We start from the raw sequence: 17,641 nt of genomic DNA on the forward strand, positions 1-17,641 counted from the left end.
TATATTTCGAAACCAGTTAACTATAGCTTTGAATTGATACCATTGGAAATGAACACCTAATCTTCTAACTATTCCCAGTATCTTTGATTAATCAGAATAATTGCGATGTCTTTGCTCATGTTGAATCACTTATCACGCCATTCTTCAAGCTTTTAGAATGTCGATAAACAAAATTCCGACATTTTCAAGTTAATAGTTGAGGCCACAAAACGTACGCCGATTGTAGGCATTTTCAAGTTGGTACAAAGTCTCTTAGATTAAGGGGTCTAACTATTATGTGAGAGACGGTCTCTTCAAGAGATACATTAGATATATGGACTAAATAGTCTAATTAATACAAATTAAAGGGAAAATAAAAATGTGTATTTCTTGTTTTGAGGTCGACGGACGGTGACATTTTTACTTTTATGGTTTTCTTCTTGTTATTGGAAAGTTGACTTTTATTTTAACGCACAGTCCTTCATCATTTCAGCAATATTTAAAAGATCATATTCTGCCGTGGATTGTAAGCTTCAAATAAATAAACAAATACCATATGCAAAGAGGCAGATCAGCTTAATAATCCCAAATAGCCATTAGAGAGTCAGAAAGATCATAGCATGGATTCGGATCTGAAGCAAGCAGCATGCTTAGGCGAAATAGAGTTCCTCCACAGAGCTTTTGCTACAAAATCCACGGATTACTTCTTATCATACTACTCTTCCCCAGATGGGGATCATGAAATTATGGGTAATATTTTTCACCTGGCAGCACGAAAAGTCAAAGTGGAATTCATGAGAGAAGCCATGAAAATACTCCCAGGTGAGCTTGTTCTACGACTGCTGTCTCAGCAGGATGAAGACGATTGGAATCCCCTCCATGTCGCGGCATCAATGATAGATTGTCTTGAATCCGTGAGGCTCATCCTTGGCTTCTATAAATCTGTTTCAGCCCAGTATCAACATCATCCTCTTGGTAAAGCTAAGCCTTGGTTAGCTCTAACTGAGAACAAGCGTACGCCATTGCACTTAGCCTTGAGCACCACAAAGACAGAGAATGACGAGGAATGTGCATTAGAGATTTTGTCGATGGATAATCTTGAATCGTTTTGCAACATTGTTGATGAAAGCGGGAATAGCCCACTTTTCGTTGCCGTCAAAAATGGGTTTAACAGAGTTGCTGAGATGATATTGATGTCTTCTTCATCCTACAGTTTAAGTGGTGAAAACGGTTCAACTCCTCTTCATTTTGCACCCAACTGTTCAGGTATGTTTGCCAAAAGAATTACTTGTCTTAATGTTTATTGCGATTATTGATCAACAATATATAATAATTTGATTATTATTACAGACTAATAAGTACATAAATAAAGTTTTTTTTTTATAGAAAAGTACATAAATAAAGTTGAAAATTGAAAGAATTAACTAGTTTTTTATAATTCCTTAAATAATATTCGCAAAATAAAAACTAGAAATATATAATAAATTTAAAATATTATTATTATAATCTAATACACCCTCACAGTCAAAAAGTCAGGTAGACAAATATTGAGATTGTCATTTGTCATGTATAATTGTATATACCGTATATGTAATTTGATACCATGAGGGAACAAGAAAAACTCGTGCTTAACCTTGGCGTGTTAAAATTAATTGGATTGGAAGGTCAGAGTCAGATAAATAAATTGTACAAACTGAATTTGCATTTTCATGGATAAAGTGAATATCTATTTCGATGTCGTATCAGTAGATTTTTTCTCAATTAAACTTATGTAATTCAATTGATAAACAAATATTAATAAAACCTTATTTTTCCTAAATTCTAATACTCCCTCACAATCGGGTCTGTTTTAAGATCTTTAAATTCAATTAAAGCAGCTGTGTTGATTTACATTATGAAAACATTTTAATGACAGAAACTGTGTTACGATTGTTGTTGGAGAAGCATCCAGAATTGCTTGACAATATGGACGATGAGAGTGGATACAATGTGGTTCACCAATGGGCGGAATTAAAACAAATTTGGCCTTTTAAATATGTCATTGAAGGGGCTTTTCCAGATGCTAGCTCTAAGATTTTCACAGATCTTATCAACTCCTCAACAGAGAAGAAAACAGAGAGCAATCCATTACATATAGCAGCAAAAACTGGAAATCCTGAAATAGCACGAGCTCTTGTACAAGGTTATCAAAAAGAAATACAAGCAAGGGACCAAAAATGCGAGATCGTGTCTCCTTGGAAAGCACGAAATAAGTATGGAGAGACACCTTTAATATCAGCTATATTGTCAAAAGATGTAGAAATGGCGTTGTATTTTTTATCAATTGATTCTACTTTGTGTCAAACTTATAACAATAGAGGTGAAAGCCCACTTCTATTTGCTGTTGGTCGTGCTAAACAATGTGGACGTCTTGTGGAAGAAATTTTTAAAATTCAAGATCCTCCTTTTAGTGATTTGCGTGGCAATGATGGAACCACAGTGCTCCATTTGCTACGATGTTGTCCAGGTATATTATCTCCTCTTTCTTTTTAGGTTCGCTTGGATTGAAAATAAATATTTAAAGGGTAAAAAAAAGTCAAATTAATAGAATAATTGTGAAAGAGGGTGAATAAGATTAAACTAAAAGAAATGAATGAAAAAGAAGGATGATTTCCCTCATTTGGAGTTAAATTTATACACAAATTCTTGTGAGAGACGGTTTCTTTGAGAGACCATTTCTGATTAGATCGGCCTTGTATATATTTTGTAAAATATTGTTAGTAGACATTAAGAATATGTAAGTAGATATTTAAGATATTAAAAGTAAGCATTAAAGATACGGAAGTAAGCATTAAGGATACGGAAGTAAGCATTAAGAATAATATAAGTAAGCATTAAGCATAATAAAGTATGCATTAATCTTTAATAGGTTGGGTTTGAGATACATTTCTCAAAGAGACAGTCTCTCAAAAAGACACTATCTCAAGTGAAGAGACTAGCTGAAATTTATGCTCCCAAATGAGGAAACCGATTGTTATTTTATCTATTTTTATTACTTTCTAACTAATTCTTCCACCTCTCTAAAAATTTAATTCCTCTAGTCTTCTATCTAATTAACTTTGTTTTCATACTTCGACTTTTATTTACCCCTTCAATATTAATTTATACACTAAATCCAAGCAGATCCTTAGCGTAAATAATTTCTATCCTCTGAATTTGTTACGTAAGAATATCAAAATGACTTTCATTTTAATTTTTGTAATGTAAAAATTTAAAGAGACAAAATATTTTCCGATCCTTAGACGAGGACATATATCATATTTGGCTATGTTGTGCAACACAGAGGATATTGGCAAGCGGCTTCTTGAAAAATATTGGTGGATGATGACTTTGCTCGACGATAAGGGGAAAACTGCTCTATCATATGCCAAAGAATTCAGAGTACCATGGCTAGTAAAGTTGCTCAAAAACCCATCCTTAATCCAAAAGGAACCTTTTGATTGGATCCCAGCATGTGAGAAAAATGAGAATTGGGCAGTAGCTGCCTTCATTGATAGTTGTCAAGATCTCCAAAAGGTTTGCCGTGAAAAACAGGACACTCCTCTACACCATATCAGATTTCGAACTTATGAAGAGTGCTTAAAGTTCTTGAAAAAATCATCGGTTGCTGAGCTTAAAAATTCAACAGATTTCGAGGGTGCAACACCTTTGCATCGAGCATTAGAGAGGAAGGATAAACATTTGGCTAAGGCATTGCTCATTGATGACGTAGTAGAAAGAAACATAGCGGACAATCATGGTACAACTGCCTTGAATTTACTTTCAAAGCTCTGCGAAGAAAATGATGAATGGGTGTGTTCCTACAAACTTGACTTATTATTCTCATATTTAGCTTTAAGTATGATACATTTAGTAGTGCAATCTTTTTATGAGAAAATCTTAAACAGGAATCTATGTGCAAAGAAATCAAGATCAATCCACACTTGAAAACAACATATATCCAATCTCGAACGAATTTGGATCAAATGAGAAACACACTATCAGTAGTTGCAGCTCTATTGGCGACCATCACCTTTGCGGCTGGTTTCACACTTCCTGGTGGCCTTAGCCAAGAAACCGGAAATGCTATGCTAGCGAAGAGAGCATCATTTATAGTATTCTTACTAGCAGACGTGTATGCTATGTGCACATCTATGTTGGTCATGTATTGTTTGATATGGTCCATGGTTTGTGATCGCGATATGTCATACTTATTGGTGGATCGTAGTGTTTTCATACTGATGCAATCACTATATGGCACCATGGTAGCATTTATGACAGGAATCTACACTGTGATAAACCATAACACCTTATGGGTAGCCATAGTTATCTTCGTCATGTGCTCTCTTGTTGGAATATCAGCGAATAGGACTGTTTTGCATACCATAATTTCCAAGTTCATCCCTGCTTCAAACCAAGGCAACAAAGATCGAGGAAGTTCACAAGAACAGGTACACAATTGAACCCACTTGTTCTTATGTGTTATAGATCAAGATTGGGCATGGGCTCACTAATTAGCCTACCAAAATTAAAATTGCTACATATTTTGAACTCAAGTCAAGTTGATTTAGCCTAAAATAACATGGTGGGTTGATTTTCTTTACTTATTGTAGAGAAGCGCATCTAGTTGTAGAATGGACGAGTCTCGAAATGCAGAGGGAAGTAGTAGTCATCAAAATCAAGATCATATAGATGATCATCACCTTGAAAGGCTTGAAGAGGTACTATACTCCATTATTCATCTCTATTGTCAATTGGAAGATACACTTTACCCACTGGCCACTAGTATATAATTGAGTGTAGATAAATGTTTACTTGTTAATCTTCAATGATTTAAACTGACAGTAAAACTATATTGACTAATTTTTTTTGTTACAGGGAAAAGCATCTGTTGTTGGAAATGATATGGACTCTAAAAAGGCCAAGTGAACATGTTGTAGTGGTCAACTTTTAAATTCGGCTAAAGTGATTAAGATTATAGTCATACCACTTGAATTATTTGTCGCTCTCTTTTTTCTCTCCTTCTTTTAAACCGTAATTTCTTTGTCAATGAACAATATTAATCTTGCTATTACAAAATTTTGTATCATATTCATTGCTTTATGAAAACTATATCAGATGAAAAAGACGCTTTGCTGAAAGTTGTGTGAAACAATAATATGAAAGAGATCCCAATATGAAAAAATATCTGATATTATCTGCAAGATCTTGGTTTACTCTCTCCTATCCTTTATATTTGTTTCATTTCTCATTAAAGGCTTGCTGAAGCACTAATTTATCTGTTAATATACTTAATTTTTCGTGATTCGAAATTATACGTGAATAATGATAACTATGTTTATGAAAAGATGAATAAATAAGATCTCACTTGCTTATGTTTTAACTTTTAGATCAAAAATAAAATACAAACTGATAGATTAATATGTGAAATGAGTAATAGGACAAATGAGAAGAATAAGACGGAGTATTAATTTAGATTGTAGTTCGATATTAATTTTATGTACTTACTCCCTATGTTAGTCTTTCAAGCTTAGCCCGTTAAAGCTTAATGTCTACATACTGAATCCTTAATGCCTACTTATATCATCCATAATATCTACATATTGTATCCTTAATACCTACTTACAATATTTTTAATGACTACAATATCCTTAATTTCTACTTACATCATCCGTAAATCAGAAATCCCAAAATCATACAACAACAAACAATTTTCAGAATTCTTCCAAAGTTCAAATAACATTCTACAGCCCAAATATCTGATTGTTCTCATCTATGAAATAAAAAAGTATGAACATAAATGTCTTAGAGAGCGTTTTTTAGGGTTTTTTTTTTTGCCTTAGCAACAAGTACTTCTTCAGGAGTATTAGGAACCACCAAATTTTGATGTTTTTCAACAAGAGGACTTGAAGGACTCATTTTAGTAGGAGAATCATACACCACTAACAATCTTCAACGGGGGTTCTTTTTCATTAAGGTATGAATAAGGAAAAGGAGAAGAACTAGTCTTACGATACATTGAAGAGGCGTCATCTTCAATAGACTTTTGATAGGCCATGCAAGGAACACGAACATAAATCCCCATAATCACAAAGCCCATCATAAATAGAACTAGGAATTGTTGAAGAACTAGTAGATCTCTTGTTTTCCATACTCAAAATTCAAAGCACGTATTAGTTTAGGATTTTTTTGTTTAAACCCGAAAAAAGAAGGAAGAAAGATAAAAAAAAAAAAAACACAGAGCTTTGAACAAACGTTAATGGGGATGAAGATCAGGGGGGTGATTTTGCAGTATTTGGCCAAAAAATACGAAACTTACCTCAAAATGTAGAGAAAAATCTTTATTTTAGTTCAACAAAAATGAATTAAAGGTAAACCAAGAATAGGGGGCAAAGGTTTAAAGAAGCCATGAAAATGGATATTTTAAGAGAGAGAGTGAGGAAAAGAGAGATCAGAGAGACATGAGAATTGAGAGATCAATTATAAGGGCTCGTTTCATACGAGACAATTAAGGGAGAGAGAGAGAGTATATATTTTGGGTAGATTGGGAAAAATGGGACGAATTATGAGAGTATATTAGGGAAAAATTATTTTCAAAAATGAAAAGTATTTTAAAGTGGACAAACATTTAAAACTACCCGTTATCGTAAGGTAGACAAATATAAAAGAATGGAGGGAGTATTTGTTTTTAAATTCCCTCATTCTAAATTAATAATTTTTCAAATGTTAAAGTATAGTTGAAGAAAGATATATTAAAATAAGGATGAATAAAATTATTTTGTTCAAATACAAAAATTCTTTTGAAAATACCCAAAATGGCATGGGCAAGTGACACTTGAAATTTTTTTTTTCGACCAAACTTAATTTTGTGAATTTTTATTAATATAAATTTACTTGTTTCAAAAGTTTGGCCCTAAATGGGCTCCACATTATAAAACTTTTACGCAAAAACTTGCACGAAACGGTCTCACAATTTGGACCGGTCCAATTCACGTGTGTAATAACATTTTAATTTTTTAGGCATTTATCAATTTTGACCGTAGGATATCAATTTTGAAAATTGATACCTTTAAGGTCAAAATTGATACCTTTAAGATCAAAATTAAAAAACGCCCAAAAAATGAAAAAAATACTCAGGTTGTTATACGCGCAAATTAGACCGGCCTAAATTGACGGCGTCATTATGAAGTCGTCTCGTATAAGACCGGCTGAAACTTTTAATATGCAAAATCCAAGTACTCTTGGTCCAGTTTTGATCCAGCCCAAACCTAGCTTTAGTCTTTACTCCTCCGATTGCCAGAGCATTTTGAGCAAATTTTATATGAGACGTTCTCACTTTAAAATAGGTCTATATAAGGAGTTTAAACTTTTAAAAATGGGTATTTTAATATTTAAAGTCAATATTTTTAATTAACTTAGTTGAACTATTTAGCATAGTATTATACAATCTCATAATGAGACCGTCTTAAATGAAAATTCACATGTTTGAATACATAAATTGTTGTATGAAGTTGTCTAATTGTAAGGCGTGCGTCATAAATTGACTAAATAACTCAACTAATACACTCATCAATTATTAAATGAGACGGTCTTATGGTGAAGACCATCACTATTGTGCAAATCCAATACATATTTACAGTATCAAAGTGCTCATTTGTAACTTTAAAGTAATCACTTATAATTTGATAATAACAAATTATAACCTTAAATTAGAAATCATCACTTATAACCTTAAAGTGATAATTTACAATTATAAGTAATCAATTAAAGAAACAACTTCATTAAATATGAGTTTCTCTCATAATAACACGATAGCTCTTGTTATGAGCCTTTCTCAGACTCTCATAGAGACGTTTTCACACAAGATTATGAAAATTAAATTTTAGTATAATAAATTTTAGTCATTAATTAATAAATCAATTAATGGCTATATACATATACAAGAGTAGAAAAGAATTTGTCGAGCTCTCTTTTCCAGTGTTCTCAAACATGTTTATTTTCAATATAATTAATTTTTCTTTTTTATTGCTCTTATCAGTGTACCTGCCCTCTCTTTCATTAAATCTCATTAACTCAGGATTGTAAACTTTGACACTTGATAGTTGATACCACTATGCTGAAAAAATAGGAAATTAAGTATGATTGAGTGATTAACGTAAAATTACTAATGTATTGTTTTTCATATGTTAATGAAAAGTTACAAAATGATTTAATAGATGAAAATAACTAAATTTTCTAAAATTAAGTCACTAATTTAGTGTTAAATGTCAAAAGTTAAATAGTCCACTAACTCACTATTACTAATAACTTATTAATATAACTAACTCCTAAATAGTAATTATTTTCAACATGTTCGATCATACAGAGCCCTGAAAAATTAAAAGCCTCAATATTAAATTACAGTTATATATATTCAGTGTCTAAAGATATACAGTTGTTAGAAAAATATCATAATTTTTAAAATTGCATAGGAGGCCTTTAAAGATTTTTCAATTTTTGCTCCACTCATGATTTTTACATTCTACAATAAACATAATTCTCTCCTTCATTCAAGGAAGTATTAGTAAATAACGGCGATTTATGAAGTTAACAAAGAGTTTTATAATATTAATTTACCTTTTTAATTATGTTTAATTATTACTCCCTGGTGACCTAGTCCCTATTGTTTTTTTTTTGTCCTTTAGGTGATTTATCAAATCACGGATATTCATTAAATTATTACCCTCATTGGCTCATTCAGGTCAAGTCCTGATTTCAATAAGGTTGCACGCCTACGCAGTACCAAGCACCCACTATTGCTTCCTCGAAGCTGGAAATCTCCGCGTTGGCATTCAAATTTTCTAATAGAAAATCGTAGAAGTACGTTACTACGTACTTTTTATTTCACCCCCGCAATGTGCTTATAGAGGTTAGTTTTGAGGTGCAATTGCTTAAGACTTAGCTTATGAAAAATCCAACTTAAATTAATCCTTATAATTAAAAATTGGTATTTGCATAAGTAAGTTCTAATATGTATTAAACATTCTAACATTAGATTTTTCAATTAAATACATGACTACTGAACTACAAAAATTAAAATTAAATAATCGAAACTTTATTTTTTATAAAGACCCTTCTTTTATTTTTCATTTGAGGATCTAAAATTATAAAAAGGTCACCCACCTTATAAAGGAGTGAAGGTTGGTGTATTAAGTGCACACCAGATTTTCATTCCCATATCGCCGCATGTGAATGAAGAGTATTTGATATAATACTAGAGGATTAGAGAGATCGGGTCTGGGCATGGAACCAGAGTTGAGGCAAGCGGCATGCTTAGGCGATGTAGAGTTCCTGAAAAGAGCTCTTGCTACCAAATCCATAGATTACTTCTTATCATACTACTCTTTCACAGATCCAGATGGGTTTTCTCAGAATGAAATGATGGGCAATATTTTACACCTTTCGGCGAGAAAGGACAAGTTGAATTTCATGAGAGAAGCCATGAAACTACTACCAAATCATGTCGTCTTACGACTCCTCTCTCAGCAGGATGAGTGCGATCAGAACCCCCTTCATGTAGCTGCTGCACAGAAAGCTTGTTTTGAACCCGTCGGGCTCATTCTTGGCTTTTACAATTCACTTTCAGAAGATGATAATAATCATCATAAGGGAATAGAAAAGCCGTGGTTAGCTTTAAATGAACACAACCGTACGCCATTGCACGTCGTCTTGTCTGGTGTAAAGAAGACAGAGGATGACGAGGAGTGTGCATTGGAAATATTGTCAATAGAGAGTCTGGAATCGTTTTGCAACACTGTTGATAGTCAGGGGAATAGCCCTCTGTTTTATGCAGTCAAAAATAGGTTTAGCAGGGTTTCTGAAAAGATTTTGAAGTCATCCTCCTCCTATAGTGTTAGCGGCGAATATGGTTTCACTCCCCTTCATTTTGCATCCAACTCTTCAGGTTTGTTTCTATCACATTCAATTCTAATTGACTTTGAATAAATTTCCGTTTAACTTGAAGTGGTAGTTTTACTTTGTTCAAAAATAACCCACATTTTTAGACGAATGTATATACTTGAACTATTTAACCTAATAATTTCTTTGTTCGAAATTAGTTGAAACATTAGAAAAATAACACTATTTATTCATTGTTTTTAATTTGTAATTAATATATAAATTATAAGTTAAAACATAGTTAAGTGAGATCTTATTTGATTCGTCTCATCACAAAGATTATTAATATCATATTTTTATAATTTTTTATTGTACATAATTAAAGATATTGTGAATTGAATCAGTGCATTGGACTGCGTGAAAAAACAAATGTTGTAAGTATTTTTAAATGGAGGAAGTACATTAGTTTTAGAACGAATCCTCATTGAATTTCAAATAATACTTCCTCTGTTCTGAAATACTTGTTACATAACGTTTTTAACATTATTCTTTGTTCAAGCTTATTTTACATATTGCGGTTAATGTGTAAGAAAAAATATAGTCAAGTGAGATATTTAAATCGTCTAATCACATGCTTTTATTATATTAAGTTTTTATAATTTTTAGATGTGTATAGTTCATTGTATAAATGATTAAAATAACACATTAAATTGTGTAAAAAGAGAAATGTAGCAGGTATAATGGAACGAAGGAAATAAGTAATTACTATTTTCAATAATCGTTGGCTAGGTTTGAGTCGTGTCGTCCTATGTTTCAAATTACTTGCAACATTTAATTTATAACACTCTTTATTTATCACCCTTAATTTGTGATTAATTTTAATCTATAAATTAATAGTCAAATGTGGTCTTATTTGATTCGTCTCATAACAATTATGATTAATATTAAATTTTTATAATTTTTTATTATATATAACTAGAGATATTACAGATTAATTTATTGCACTGAATTGCATGATAAAAAATGGTGTAACTATTTTGGAAGGCGTAATGGTAATGACTAATGAGTATTATCTAAACCGGTTAAAATCTTGTCCCATATAACACCATATAACACCATATAACAAGACATGGAAAACCTCCCTTATTTGTTTAAAAGGATAATAGAAGAAACAGAAAATTAGGAGGCGTTTGGCGTGTGGGATTTAAGGGAGGGGATGGGGCTTGTTTTAAAACAAATTCAAGTTTTTATTTGCCTAAAAGGAATATAACTAGGGAATAAAACTAAAAAGGATTAAAGTCCTTAAGAAAAATGTTTTTGGGTGAGGGTGGGTATTTTGGTTGAGATTTTTATTTTTATCTTCTTCTTCTAAGTTCCTCACATGCCAAACAATAGATGACACTTTTTTTATTTTCAAAGTCTTATCTTAAAGTTTCACAAGTCCTATTTCCTCATGCCGAACACCCCCTTAATATATTTTTTTCAAAAATATCTTCCGATTTAGAGAAATTTGATTAATAATAAAACTAAAGACTTAATTTTAAAATAAACAGATCAATAAAATGATTACTATTGCCATTAGTAAAATTTGCTACAAAAGCTCACAGCCTGATAATACGTTTTTTGATGTAAGAAAATGTGTTGAGATTGTTGTTGGAGAAGCATCCAGATATGGTGGACAAAGTTGCGAATAACGGATTCAATGTGGCACACAAATGGGCAGAACTAAATGAAATATGGCCATTCAATTTTCTAAAGAAAGGGGGCTTTCCAGGTGCTAGCTCTAAGATCTTCATAGATCTCATCAAGTCGACAGAGAATATATTCGGGGAGAGTCCACTACATACAGCAGCAAGAATGACAGCAAATGTTGAGATAGGGCGAGCGCTTGTTCAAGGTTACCAACGCGAAATAGAAGCAAGAAATAGTACTACTGAGATTGTGTTTCCTGATTCTCCTCCTTGGAATTTAAAAAATAAGAATGGGGAGACGCCTTTTATTGTTGCTATTGGTTCAAAAAATGCAGAACTTGCATTGTATTTCTTATCAATTGATAAAACATTGTGTCAGATTCATACCAGAAGCGGTAGGAGTCCACTTCTATATGCTGTTTGTTTTTGTGATTCATACGGACAAGTTGTGGAAGAAATTTTGAGTATTCAGGAACCTGATTTTGGTGATTTGCGTGCCATGGACGGAACAACTGTGCTCCATCCACTAGGAAATTGTCCAGGTAAATCATACAAAAATCAAAATCTTTTATATTGCAAAGTTTCTAGCTAAATGCAAATTTTGATGTTATACCCTGACAATTTGTCACGTAATGTTCCTGTGGATATATCTACAAAACACCCGTGGGTTCAGGACCACACGTGCCACGGATAATAATTAAGTGTTTATGGTGATAAGTAAGGTATTATATATACCCACCAAACATTCAAGTAGAGGTGTTTAACGGGGCTGGTTGACTTTAACAGGTCATTAGTGGGTCGGGCTATTAAAGAGCCTCATTGGAAAGGGACGGGCCGGGTCGAATCATTATAGGAATTGGTTACGAATTTTTTTCTTCATTTTTATAAATATTTTTATGTGATATTATCATATTCAACCTAACAAACTATAAAGTATTAAAAAAATTATTACATGGACTTATAAAAAACGGGTCAAAGTGGGTTGGTTTTGACCCGCTCGTCCCATTTAAATTTAACATGACCCACTCCGATCTAGCCTAGTTAATTTTTGATCTGACCCGTTGAACACCTATATATGTAAGTTTACAAACCCATTATTTTCCTTTAGTATTTCCAACATTTAGCACTTGACTATATTAATTATTGCTTGATTGTGAATAAAGAGGAAATAGGTACGATGGTTCTTGAAAAATATTGGTGGATGATGAACTTGGTTGATGACAAGGGAAAAACAGCTCTTGACTATGCAAAAAATGCACAAGTTTCATGGCTTGTGAGGTTGTATAGAAACCCATCCTTGATCCAAAAGGAACCTTTTGATTGGGTTACAGCATGCCAGCAAAATGAATCGTGGGCTGTTGTTGCTTTCGTTGATACTTGTCAAGACCTTCATAAAGTTTGTCGTGAAAAACTGGATACTCCTCTGCACCACATCAAATTTCAAACTTATCAAGAGTGTTTGCAGTTCTTGAAAAAGGATTCCATTGCGGACCTCAAAAATGCAACTGATTCTGAGGGTGCAACGCCTTTGCATCGTGCATTGGAGAGGAAGGACATGTATTTGGCTAAGGCATTGCTCGCTGATGACGGCGTGAAGCGAAACATAGCAGACCATAATGGTATAACTGCCATGGATTTACTTACCAAGCTCTGCCAAGAAGATGATCATTGGGTATGCTCTTACTATATACTATTTTCTGTTGGATAGTATTGTTTAATTTAAGTTTAAGTTGGTCACTTTATTTTAGGAGCTAGTGGTTTACTTATTGGAGTAGTGGGTAAATAAAATATTACTCTTTCCTTTTGATTTGTATCAATGCTGATTTGGGTTATTTTTAAGAAAGAGGTATAAAAAAAAAAGAGAATGAATTGTGTAGATAAAATTAAAAGAAGATTAAAATGTGTGGATGAGATAAAAAAAATAGTAGGCCATTGTCCAAAAGTAAAAATAATACAAATTAAATGGGACAAACCAAAAATAAATAATAATGCAAATTCAATAGAACGGAAGAAATAGTGAAATTGCGCTCCTATATATAGTTGTAGTTGTAGACTTGTAGTTACTTCATTTTGAACATGCTAGCTAGTGAGAGCAACTTGTGACAAGTTGATTTATTTTCATCATTTAATTGATTTGTGACAAGTTGTTTTAACCGGCTAATTTACCAAATATATACTATTAGAAAAATGATATGATAAGTCAACCATCTATTTATATATCTAGATGGTCAAAATTATCAAACAAGCTATATATCTTGCCAAAACAGCTTTGTTAGAATATTGATATGAAACAATACATATGCAGGAAACAATAAATCCAGACCTAAAAACATCATATATCCAATCTCGAACAAATTTGGATCAAATGAGAACCACATTATCAGTAGTCGCAGCACTATTGGCAACCATCACATTTGCGGCTGGTTTCACACTCCCCGGTGGGCTTAACAGCGAAACCGGCAGTGCCATGCTGGCAAAGAAAGCATCATTTATAGTATTCTTACTAGCAGACGCCTATGCCATGTGTACATCCATATTGGTCTTGTTTTGTTTGATATGGTCCATGGTATGTGACGAGGATATGTCATACGTGTTAGTGGATCGCAGTGTTTTTATACTGATGCAATCACTATATGGTTCCTTGGTGGCCTTTATGACTGGTATCTATACAGTAATAAACCAGAGCAAGTTATGGGTAGCCATTGTTATCTTCATTATGTGCTCTCTTCTTGGAATTGCAGCAAATAGGACTGTTTTGTATTCCATTCTTTCCAAGTTGATACCTGTTTCTAATCGAGACTACAAAAAGTTACCTACTTTGCAAAAACAGGTAATCAATCCCAATCTAAGCTATCACTCTTTGCTTTAAGCTTTAACTCAAGGTTGGCTTGGATTAAGTTTAAATATTTAAAGGAATAAATAAATGTTAAAGTAAGAAAATAAAGTTAGTTAGATATTAGATGTTTAAAAAAATTTGATTATTAGAAAGGTGGAAAAATTAGTTATAACGTAATGAAAAAAAAGATAAAATAACAATTAATTCTCTTATTTTGAAGTGTAAATTTATTTAGATTTTTTTGAGTATAACATGAATTGAGTATTTACCCTTTGAATACTTATTCCAGAGAACAATGCCTAAATTTGGAATTGATAAGTATCAGTCACGTAGGCATCAAAATACTCAAGACCAGACAGACGACGATCATGACCCTCCATTGCTGCTGGAAGAGGTACATTATTAATTTCTATTGGATTGGAAGATACACTATATCCTGAAGTATTAGTATATAATTGATGAGCCGAGAAAATTACCGGAAATTCGATGTGGTGTCTCTTATTTTTTTCACGTGGTAGGTAAAATATTTTTAATTTATGTAGTGACTTTAAGTTTTCAACTTTTTTACATGGTAGATAAAAGAGAAGTACTTTTATTAACTTTACGCTATTTTTCTGAATATAATGACATTTTTTCAAACAAAAAATAGACGTTACAATCATCTATATTTTGTAGTTTAGTCGAAATAAATACTTAAATTAATCAAAAGTTTAACATTTTTTCTACTATATGAAAATGTTGAAAGCTCAGAGTCACTTCTACCACGTAGAAAAACTCAAAACGCATATCGTTACCACGTAAAATTTTCAAAAAATTATTAAATTTTTATTTATATGTTTTTATAATTTAAATTAACAATACTTATAATTATACTCCTTTTTCAAGGGAAAAAAATCAACTTTTGGAATTGACATGATGTCACACAGTTCCGAGGGAACAAGTAGCAGCCATCAAAATCATGACCAGGAAGACGACGGGTATCGTCTTGCATTGCTTGAAGGGGTATATTTTTTTTTTTTGTTTTTTAAGTGGAAGAGGTATAATTTTATAAATATAAATAGTCAATTATTAGGAGTGAGGTTAATGATTAATGATTATTAATCAAATATAACGTCTATAAAAAATTAAAAACTATACATAATGCCACTTAGCTAAGTTTGCGAATTAATATAATATATACATCAATTGTGGAGAGTAGGAGACAAAAAAAAATAAACTTCAATTTTTATTAATCTCATAAAAACAGTACAACTAAACTTCATTATGGAATAAAACTAATATAATACTTAAAATTAAAAAATCACTACTCCATAAACTATTGATCACTATTTCATATAATCTCATAATTAACTACCCGCTAACGTAATGACTAGCTATACTAAAGATATAACTCTTAAAGAAAGAAATTTTAAATAATAGTTATTTTAGTTTTGAATCAAATCTCAGCACCAGTAATTAACGTATGTACTACGTCATCCTATTGAATTTGTTCCTTTATTTTAACTAATACTCCCTCCGTTCTTTTTTTATCTTCCACATTATTAAAACGGGTAGTTTCAAAAGTTCTTCCACTTTAGAATACTTTCTATTTTTAGAAAGTTTTTATCCCACTTTTACCCCTTAAAATCCCCCTTTTCTTTTAATGTACCCCTTTTCTTTTATTTATAATTATTTTCTATCTCATACTTTCAATACAATCATTACTTCACACTACTATTTAATTAAAATAATACCCACTACAATTCAAAGATTCTATCTTCCTTAATATGTGTGAAAAACCCAAAGTAGAAGATAAAAAAAGAACAGAGGAAGTAGTTGTGAGTATTTTTTGAATTAAATAATACAAAAATTTAATAAAACCGAGAAAGTAATTATTAACTAAATGTGTAGAAAACCTTATACTCTTAACTTGTACATACTATTAATTAATCTTCATTGAATTAGTTAAGTTGTTGACTATATTACTGTATTAATCGAATATTCTTTATTATAGGGAAAATTATGATCTGCTTCTGCAACTATAGAAACATCATTTTTGGGTATGCAAACACTTTGCAGTGGCAGTACTACTAGGGATAGATGCATACAAGGCTTAATAATATCGTCAACCGATATTATTTAATTTTCATATTAAACTTTATATACTTGCAAATATTTATTATGTGTGTTATTTAAGATGGTAGAAATTTTTCTATGCACACGTTGTATTCTTTTTTCAAAGTATTTTATTATAATTTAATTAACCTTTGATTTAATTTGATTTGACATTATTTGATTCCTTTTTTCAAAGTATTTTATTATAATTTAATTAACCTTTGATTTAATTTGATTTGACATTATTTAATTCCGTTAGATTTGGCCCTAAGCAGTACCAGTATTAGTCATGTAGTCATGCATGTAAAATTAAATTAGTTCAGCAACTTGAATTTGATGCTCGACCACCTGACGGTGATCTATATGAGCGCGAACAAGTACGAGCCTCTTGTTTGTGCTGTGTATATAGAAATATATAAATCGGGCTTTGTTGAGTACAATTGTACCATTGTAATACCAAGACATGGTTCATTTGATAATCCTTGTACTTTTGCGAGCGAAATTGGTGAAAATTAGAGTTTACAAATAGCACCCTTTTTATTTTATTGCCATTCTTTATATAATGAATTTTTAATATTGTCCCAGTATAATTTACGAACTCAAAAACTATAACATTTCCCAAAAAACTCTCTCTAAATTAAAGCAAGCTAAAACTTGAAATCGATTCACAATGGCGAAGCTAAATGAGCATGGATATGATTCGGTAAGTAATTCAATCGATTCGAATTTGTTGTTTTAAAAAAAATGATGAACAATAATCGCGCGTTTTATGCGACCCATCTGCGGCCCGGTCGCGCGGGACTGACTCCTTCTTTTTTTTATTCCTTTTATTTATTTAAATTATTTTTTATTTTATTATTATTTAATATATGTTGTAGTAAATTATCATATTTTATAATTTATATTATTATTATTTAAATTATTTTTTATTTTTTATTTAAATTATTGTAGTAACTTATAACTTATGGTACTAATTTATTTAATTTATAATTTATGTTGTATTAATTTATTTAAATTATTTTATATTTTATTATTATTTAAATTTTTTTATTTTATATATATTTTAATTTATTTGAAATTTTAATCATTAAAGTAAATTATTTTTTATTTAATATTGAATATTTTTTATTATTAATGTTTATTTATA

The 17,641-nt window shown here is 31.4% G+C and overlaps 2 protein-coding genes across 2 annotated transcripts; both read left to right on the forward strand.

Moving 5' to 3' along the window:
* The first annotated feature begins 465 nt into the window (after window positions 1–465).
* LOC130801644 (protein ACCELERATED CELL DEATH 6-like) lies at window positions 466–5,198 on the forward strand. Its single transcript, XM_057665525.1, has 6 exons — window positions 466–1,245; window positions 1,895–2,485; window positions 3,302–3,810; window positions 3,906–4,448; window positions 4,611–4,718; window positions 4,876–5,198. Exons 1-6 carry the CDS (start codon window positions 600–602, stop codon window positions 4,924–4,926), a joined length of 2,448 nt encoding a protein of 815 aa, XP_057521508.1. The 5' UTR covers window positions 466–599; the 3' UTR covers window positions 4,927–5,198.
* Window positions 5,199–9,188: 3,990 nt separating this feature from the next.
* On the forward strand, window positions 9,189–16,583 carry LOC130801392 (protein ACCELERATED CELL DEATH 6-like). Its single transcript, XM_057665234.1, has 7 exons — window positions 9,189–9,940; window positions 11,507–12,106; window positions 12,728–13,236; window positions 13,870–14,394; window positions 14,690–14,794; window positions 15,286–15,402; window positions 16,394–16,583. Exons 1-7 carry the CDS (start codon window positions 9,280–9,282, stop codon window positions 16,403–16,405), a joined length of 2,529 nt encoding a protein of 842 aa, XP_057521217.1. The 5' UTR covers window positions 9,189–9,279; the 3' UTR covers window positions 16,406–16,583.
* The last annotated feature ends 1,058 nt before the right edge of the window (window positions 16,584–17,641 follow it).

The sequence above is a fragment of the Amaranthus tricolor genome, chromosome 15 (genome assembly GCF_026212465.1).
Source record: "Amaranthus tricolor cultivar Red isolate AtriRed21 chromosome 15, ASM2621246v1, whole genome shotgun sequence".
Classification (NCBI taxonomy): Eukaryota; Viridiplantae; Streptophyta; class Magnoliopsida; order Caryophyllales; family Amaranthaceae; genus Amaranthus; species Amaranthus tricolor.